The 8,458-nt window shown below is 40.8% G+C and overlaps 1 protein-coding gene across 3 annotated transcripts; it reads right to left on the bottom strand.

The window, feature by feature from the left end:
• Window positions 1-2,712: 2,712 nt before the first annotated feature.
• Window positions 2,713-8,129, bottom strand: adap2 (ArfGAP with dual PH domains 2). Of its 3 annotated transcripts, none has more exons than XM_071530693.1 (11): window positions 7,847-8,129; window positions 7,298-7,422; window positions 7,032-7,123; window positions 6,499-6,587; window positions 6,089-6,201; window positions 5,481-5,630; window positions 5,315-5,398; window positions 4,631-4,693; window positions 3,870-3,947; window positions 3,539-3,767; window positions 2,713-3,150 (listed from the first exon to the last, which is right to left on the bottom strand). In XM_071530693.1, exons 1-11 carry the CDS (start codon window positions 7,932-7,934, stop codon window positions 3,122-3,124), a joined length of 1,140 nt encoding a protein of 379 aa, XP_071386794.1. In that variant the 5' UTR covers window positions 7,935-8,129; the 3' UTR covers window positions 2,713-3,121. The 3 variants fall into 3 exon arrangements, with proteins under 3 accessions (XP_071386794.1, XP_071386796.1, XP_071386797.1); XM_071530695.1 differs by having other exon boundaries at window positions 5,481-5,627; XM_071530696.1 differs by having other exon boundaries at window positions 5,481-5,627; window positions 6,089-6,221; window positions 6,525-6,587.
• Window positions 8,130-8,458: the final 329 nt, after the last annotated feature.

Here is an 8,458-nt window from a genome sequence, read left to right as displayed (position 1 = left end):
TTTTGTCTCTCAGACCCAAATCGGAGAATATTTTTATTGTTGGATTTGATTTTGTCCAGAATTCCGTGACTATCTGTATTGGGTTAACGCTAGATTTGTTGACCCTTGGGATATGGACTCAAGTTTTCATCTTAATCTGTTAGTTTCATAGTTATGGCTAAAGAAAAACAATAACTGTCTCATGATTACCACAAAAAAACCATGACTGCATCACTGGTCCATGAGTGTATCTAAGTCTGAAAACCTTAGAGAAAATGTCCCTTGAAGCAGATGTAGCCTAACTAAATACCACAAATCAATTCATTTATTTGGTTGCTGGAACTATAACTTCAGTACAGCAAGTGACAGTTCTGTTCTAACAACTCTGTTTGACTTTATAGGCTTTTCAGGTGATGGGATGTGGTTGGATTAGGAATAACAATGTTTACACTTGTTACAGGCTAAAGAGATCCTGCTGACTGAAAGAATATAAGAAACAAATGTAACTTTAATGTCATAAATTTGTAAATTAATTATTAATTTAAGTAATTTCAGAACTTTAAGACATTTGGAAGAAGAAACCTTTATATTTTAGAGGGTAAATGGGGGGATATTGACCTAAAACATTGATGATCCTGATCAATGTCATGATTGTCCTTGAAGGTTCAGAAAAAAATGAAACCTCCAAAAAAATGTTTGTAACATAGTGATCACAGGAATAGTAATAGAATGCATCAATGCATGAGCTGGTCTGAATAGTCTAGTCTAGTATTAGACTACAAAGCAGGATTTGAATGTACCACATTTCATGGGAATCTACCACATACACCAGGGGCAGGAAGCATTGGCTTCTACAGAGACCTGCAAACTAAAAAAAAAACTCTGCCAGTGACATAACAGAATGTCATCAGTGAACAATTATAGGCTATCTTAAATACCAAACAATCCCTAATTTAGAAAAATGACAACATGAACCAGGGGACAGAAGAAGAGCTGGTTGGTGGGACGTTGGAGAATGCAGAAGATCTTTCCTCTTCTTCTTGATCTTATTCTGTCTGTTGAAGCCATCCTCTGCAAGGTTGTTACCGGCTTCAGTGATGGGTGGCTTTATTCCACGTTTGGTATAACTGTTACTTGGTGTAAAACAGACACATTTGCGCAACTTTGTAAAGCTTTATTTTTAGATGATGGAAATACTGATCACTAGAAGAACAAGGGACGAAGAAGACGGTGCAGTAACTCCATAGCCTCTCACAAGTTTGCTTGAGGTCAATTCATTGACCACAGTGTCCTTGTTAGTCTTTTTCACACTGCAGTCACTGAGGGTGAACCGTGAACTTTGTCCTTCTGCTATGTCGCTGATGTAGTGCCCACAGAAGAAGGGACACAGAAGATGCAATGAAGGTAAAGCTTTGTTTATGTTTGTGCTTGTCAGTTACAGATATATGTTCATGTCTGATGGAAATGATTTTAAATACCGCAGTGCATGCTCTCCCCAAGGTGAGAGACAAATCCTGAGAGGCGGTACGTGTTCTGATTACTGTCATTCTCCTGTAAAAAAAAAACATGGTAAATGATCAGGTTATCATTTCCTTTTCAATGAGGCTCATTAAACTATTCTATCAAAGCATGGGTAACCAACAGCTCATTTAAAAAATACTGTTTTTCTTTCTTATCAATATATTTTCAGTCTCTTCTCCCTGTTGCTCTCTCACCACAGATTCTCCCTGCTGTAAAATCTCCCTGTCTCCCGAACAATCCAGCTGATCGACCGACGCTGAAATACACCAAAAAAAATTAAATTAAATTTACAAACTAAAGTTGGACTTTTTTTGTCAGCTTAGCTGCTCTTTGAACAGGTTTAAATTGCACACTTTCTCTTACCTGTGCTTGGGAGGGGTGTCTGTTGGGACCTCTTTTTTTACAGTCTGTGGTTGGGACAGTGTTATTCTGCCCCCTGGTGAACATTAGAGCATCCATTTAGATTAATGTGATATTCATGATATAGTGTAAAGAAAACAGTTTTTGCACCTTAGCAAAGTGTGCAGTCAGTGCACTTTACAGACTTTACAGACAGTAGAAGGACTATAGTTCCCTTGTGGGTCAGCCTCCCCCACTATCAAATCCATTAGGCAGGTTGATACACTCATTCTGCTGAGCTCAATGAAAAGAATTAGGCAAAGGATCGCTTTTCAATCAGAGAAGTGAGTATAACCAACTTCTGTAACTCTATTCACATGTTTAGAGTTGTTTTAGCTCTTAAAACATGCACAACTCCAATTACTGAAGAAACAAAAAATGTAATCCTCCGTATACTGACTTTCAAGTGGAGTCTGAGGCTGTCTTTGAGGGAAGGAGGACAGGTTGTTCTGCTCCTCCTCCTGACAGACCTTCTCACCGCAGCTTCACAAAACACACACAGAGGAAAAGGACACGCACACACTTCTGTGATCTTCAGTAATAAGTGATGCACTTTGTTTAATGTTTAATTCTGTGACTGTTGTTGTAGTGGAGTTACCTGGAACAGAAACTCACGAGCGTCCAACAAGAGATTCAATCGTGTTTATCGTGCACACACAATGTAAATCTATATGCTAATTCTGACTTATTCCATCATCAGTTAAATGATTTGTAAATTAAAAATATTAACGTCAGAACCAAGAAACTGCATAAAAATAGCACGACGCTGTGCAGTGATGTAAGCTCTCCTCTATTACCACATAACAAGGCTAGTCCAGTGACTTGGGAGTACTTTATTGATCACAAGAATGGATATTGACACAGTACTTTCTGAAGTGTCAGTCATTGCCATCTTCTAATGAAAAAGTCTGATGTGAACAATTTCCCCTCATGTACAGCAACTTTGCAGTAACCTGAAGGTAATGGGCATCACACAGCAACCTCCAATAAACCCAGTCTGACGTTGAGCATCAGATCCATTGTCAGTTGATGTGAGCGGATGGAAGTCTGTAAGCCACACTGTGGCACCGAGGAAAGTCTGAGTCAACTCTCAAGCTGCTTTGCTGCAGCACAGTGGGGACAGTCTGTACTGAGAGCAACAGTGCAGCGAGGACAGATCACTGCTCATCTGGTGTGCTGCAGGAGTCCAGACACTGCTGTCCTCTCACCATCACTCTGTAGCTCATCTCTTCCACCTAATGTTGGCTTCAGCTGGGGTGAGAAACAAGTGTTAGACAGTGGTCACTATGCAGCAGAATGCATTTTCTTTAATTGGATATGGCTCTGTGTATTGTGTACACGTTTCTGCAAGCATGAACACACGTGTGAATACAGGAATATAATGCTGTTGGAATGTGAAAATCTCCACTTGGGGTGATTTCCATGTTTTTTTTTCACTTCATTTGAAAGATTACATGATCTTCCGTGGATTGAGAAAATTCTACCTACCATAGGCTTATAAAACCCTTTAAAACCCCATTGGATAAACTCAAAAATGCATGGTGATCAAGCTAAAAACTAAAATGTTGACATTTTGGAGATACAAGGTGTGTGTGTGTGTGTGTGTGTGTGTGTGTGTGGTTACGGTTAGGGTACTCACTGGTGTAGTCCTGAGGTGCCATGGGCCTGGACAGGACCTGTCTGAGGGCGTCCAGCCACTCCCTCTGCTCCCTCTCCTGCTCGCACATGAACACAAACTGCCGGTTGGGAGTTTCCACCGACACGCCGCACTTCCACTTGTTTCCCCGAGCGCTCTTTGGAACACACTCCTTCACCGAGTAACCGTTGCTCTCTGTGCCGATGAAAACGACCCCCAACTCCTCCGCATCCTGCAATCACAACAATGAAAGCACGTAAACACACACACACAAAATGGGGGTTAAAATGCAGATTTCCAGTATAGCAGTGCAGTGAGTGTGACAGTAACTCACCAGCTGGCCTTTGAAGTAAAGCAACTTCCGGTCCTGAGAGTCCAAGATGAACCATCTCTTTTTGAACGGCTCCTTTTGCTGTTGAAAACATATTTAATAGAAATTTGTTTAAAGCACAACTCTGTCCATTTTGAACCTGGACCCCATTTTCCCATCTTTAACCATCAGACCAATGGATTCTCACCAAAATCTCTCACCAAAAACTGCTTCACTATAAAGCTACATACATCTTGCTTGCCTGTGTGTCAATTCACCAAAAAGTCATCTAAAATCATGACTTCCTTGTTTTGATGCAACCTTGGCCTTGTCCATTTGCACCCATGCAAGCAAGATGTAAGTAGCTCTATAATAGTGAAGCAATTGACAGAATTGGTCAGAATCAATTGGTATGATTGAAAATGATAAGGACAACAGGGTCCAGGTCAAAAATGGACATTTTTGCTTTGACAGCAGCAGCTTGGGGGAGAAGTTGGGGGATTCACACACACATACACTCCCCTCTCTTTGCTGTTGGAAACATTTTTAACATAAACCTTTATTTAACCATGTGATAACATATTTGTATTTACAGCGATTCAGAAGGAGGAACAGGAACACACACACTCACACATGGCAGCGGAACAGAGCTACTACAGTGTCAAACTGTTGGCTCTCACTCAATACATTAGTCACAGTAGCTGTTGAGTGTTGACAATATTGTATGAATAAATCTCACTGAATAACATGTTTATATACAAGACTGACTGTTCATATCATCTTACCAATGGGCCGGTCTTTTCCATGAATCCCTCTTTGAGGTAGTTTCTTGTTATCTTTGGCATCAGCTGACAAAGAGAAGAAAACAGGTAAGAATGTTAAAATTTAAAACATAAAAGAGAAAACATTCAAGTTAATCTTTGTATCCCAAATCAAAAATCTCTTTTCATTTAGCTGTGGACTGACAGTGGTAGTTAAAGCTACGTACAGCACATTTTAAAGTGCATCAACATCTAAACTGAACTTGTAAATAATGAGTAGTTACTGGAAGACACATCAAATAACTCAATGCTTATGACTTTCCCCATAATTATGTATTGGTTAATTATGGTGACAAATGCCAAGCCTACTTTCTTGTTAGAGGCAGAAAGACACACGAATAAAATGTATGACAATTATTTGCAAAAACAATCTACATATATACTGCTGCTGTCAGGTGAAAATCTTGTATCTCTAACATGTAAACTTTTCAAGAACTAAGAAAAACAGCCTTGTTTTTGGCTTGATGACCATGCATTTTTTTAGCTTATCTGATCAGTTTTTGAAAAGGTTTCATAACCCCAAGCATTGTAGAATTTTCATCAGTTTCATCAGTTCCAAATCCAAATACAACAGACATGTCCAAACCCCTCTGGTTCATAACAGCAGTACAGATATGATCTATCGTGAGACATTAGTCTAATACTTACCTCTTCGTCGCTCCCAGTGGGGTAGGCTGTCTTCAGGTAGGCGTAGCGAGCAGCACGGATGGCATTGTACCATGTGACTATTTCCTGGGGTAGAAGAGGAGTCCACAATCAGTACAAGGCCTGCCAGTGACTGTTATCTATACTTGTAATGTTCATGCTGTCCCACCTCAGGACTCTCATGATAAACATAGAGGTTCCTGGTGTGGTTGTCCTCTTGGTAGGTGAGCTGCACGCCATGAGGATGGCCGATCTTCTCCGGCTGAAAGGTGGCGTTCAGGTCCTTGATGGAGATCACAGCCTTCGGGCCTTTGGACTCCTAGATCATGAATAACACATGGAACTGCATACCAAGCCAAGTAGAAATATTTCACCAACATACAGGATACTACAACTGGATAATTATTAAAAATCTGATGGTTGTTCAAAAAACTGATGGTTTTATTGGTTATTTATTTATATTTACGCCTACTAGTGCGGCATGAGGTCACCATGAAAGATACTGTGTTTTCAAGAAGTAATGGGAGTTCATTTCATTGGGACTTTAAGTTGTTGGTTTTTTTGCACAGGATTTTTGTTTTTCACTGTTTATTTCCTGAAATGCTGAGAACCATGACACAATTTGATAGTGATAGTGATAGATAATTTGATAGGTGGGAGTGAAGCGTCTCACCCCGGACTGAGCTGAATTAGCCTCTTCATACTGTAGTGCGGTGGGAAAAGATATTCTTAAAAATGTGTCTAATGTCTGATGCATCAGAGCGGTAGGGGACTTACATTGTCCTTGTTGAAGTAAGCCAGGGTGAATTCCCTCTCTGACAGAACAAACTTCCTCTTAAGAAAATGTGTGTTCTCCTTCCCTTTCTTCCACAGCATCCCTTCGTGGAAACCTGGAGTCGACCCAAGAAATCTGAGTCACAAGTGCTTCAATGCACGCAGGTTCTTCCTTAAGTGAAATATGTGCTGCAGAGTGACATTGGCTCCAGTTTTCACTTCCTGGGTCTTGAAATATTTATTGCATGTGTGCAAAGAACAGGTTTTTCTTGCACAGTTCTGCATGTGTATGAGGAACTACGCTGTTTGTGTACAGGTAGAGACTGAAGCACAATTTGTAGACTGATGATGTGGAAGATATTGTGAAATTGTAAAAGCTTTAAATACAAAAAACGGGGATCCAGTCACTTCACCTGTGGTATAGCAGAGTGGTGGATACTTGGTTTCGCCTGTGAATTCCATCCTCTCATATTTAGCTCGAATCCACTGCTCTCTCAAGACACTAGGGTTAAGAAAAGGGTAAAGACAAAAATGATCGGAGACAAAGTGTGCACATTCACATTTTTACATTGTTTTCAGGCAAGGTAATCCACACATGCTGCACTAAACTAAACACAACTGGACGCATACCATGTAAATCCCAAAAATGTGCTGCCAAACTATTTCTTCTATGGCAACCAGTCAAAATAAGCTATCACTACAAGACTACCATTCATATCTTTCTAATCTGGCAGCAGTTAATTTATTCCTTTTTCACTTCTATGATCAGTGGTTCCACTTCTCTCTACGCTGTTCCCTTGCTTCATGACACTGCCCTGTCAGCAGTCTGTTATTTCTCAGAAAGGCTGCCACTTATTCCAACACAATCTCAAAGACACTGGGAGATCACACAGATAGTAAACTGGGGAGCTGGGTCTTTTTGGGGGCCATCAGTAAAAATACTTACGCACAGTCTTCATGCTGGGGTCGATAATAGTAAGGTGGAACAGCTTTCTCATAGTAAGCTCGGGCATTGCCGTTGCCATTGGATTTCATGAACTACAGTCGTCCCAGTTCCCGAAAAAGACACACACACAAAAAGATTACGCTATAGGACAGTCAATTCAAGGTTTCAGCTGAAGTTACTGAATGGTTGACGTGACACAGAAACTTTAAAGCAGTATCAGATCCTGCAGCAGGTCTGAGGGCATGATGAAAGAGAACAGTCCGTACCTCCATCAGCTCATCCTCCCAAAAGTCCAGCCTTATGGATTTGACTCGGCTGGACAGGCTGCGGTGGATCCCGGAGCAGTTCAGACATACAAAAACACCCAGCTTGTAGGACGCCCAGTCTGGATCTGAGAGGGGGGATTCAAACACTTTTCACTTACAACATGGGGGGTGTTTGACCCGGTCATTTGACCAGGTGTCAAAGCAGAGTCAATCACATTCATATTCATCTCAGATTGGCTGATTTCATGATGGATACAATGATTGGAACAATTTCCAAAACTGCTTTATAACAAAACTTGAGAGAACTCAAGCAAATGTAAGTGTGTTACTATTTTTTAGGTGTTGGGCCTTAGGAACCAGAGTCACAGGTTTGAGTTATTATTTTTGTTAAAATATTGAAAAAGTTTCAATATAATAAATAAATAAATAAATAAATAAATACTGGACCATAAGGACATTGTAACATAACAGCCTAATAGTGGTTTAGCACCGTGTAAACACTGAGTCTACTGAACTTGGCATTTAAATAGTGACAGTATATGAACTTACCAGGGGCGCCGCAGTCTGCACATCGACTATTGTCCGGCTGTTTCACCAATTCCAGTAAAATCTTTTTGTTTCGCTCCCGGTTTGCCATTGTGTTGTTAAGTAAAGGTCTCCTCTCCGACCGTGAATGCTCTCGGGACTGAGCATGGCGGTCACATAGTTTAACACGCGGCGAAATAAATCTGACAAGCTGTCGATTTGAAAACTGGAACTTGTGACAGAGCGAGCGCCTTTGAATGTCACAACACACAGAAAGCTGCAGCCTCCTCCCTGCTGCGCACAGACCGGCAGCTGAACCGCAGTGGCTTTAGACAGCGGGGTTTGTACCTAGTTAACGTTACAATAGTTTACCTTTTTTTTTCTGACACTGTGGTGTGATGACACATCTCTCTGCTTGTAGCCTATCCTCCTGCCATCTGCTGATAAAGCACATTTGCACCCAGGAATGGTTGCGGGCAAACCCACCTAATCTCGGTTTACCCACCTTTTTATTTACGGATAAAACGGTTTACATTTATATGATGTAAACATACATTGCATTTGACATTATACCAAGTAGTGTCAAACTCATGTGACTTATATGAGAATGGGGAATAAAGAACAAATGCTCTTCTG

The sequence above is a fragment of the Centroberyx affinis genome, unplaced genomic scaffold, assembly GCF_046629955.1.
Source record: "Centroberyx affinis isolate AG114_WGS23_722 - 3 ecotype Tasmania unplaced genomic scaffold, CSIRO-AGI_Caff_v1 ptg001955l_1, whole genome shotgun sequence".
Classification (NCBI taxonomy): Eukaryota; Metazoa; Chordata; class Actinopteri; order Beryciformes; family Berycidae; genus Centroberyx; species Centroberyx affinis.
The sequence above is the reverse complement of the archived record's forward strand: the minus strand, read 5'-3'. Positions and strand labels throughout refer to the sequence as shown.

Excerpts from the sequence above, each read along its gene's own strand:
- adap2 (XM_071530693.1), bottom strand. The coding sequence starts at position 7,934 with ATGGCAAACCGGGAGCGAAACAAAAAGATTTTACTGGAATTGGTGAAA. Across the intron at positions 5,631-6,088 it reads CTTACTTCAACAAGGACAAT|GAGTCCAAAGGCCCGAAGGC; the intron begins GTAAGTCCCCTA and ends TTCATGATCTAG. Across the intron at positions 3,151-3,538 it reads GGCACCTCAGGACTACACCA|CTGAAGCCAACATTAGGTGG; the intron begins GTGAGTACCCTA and ends TTCTCACCCCAG.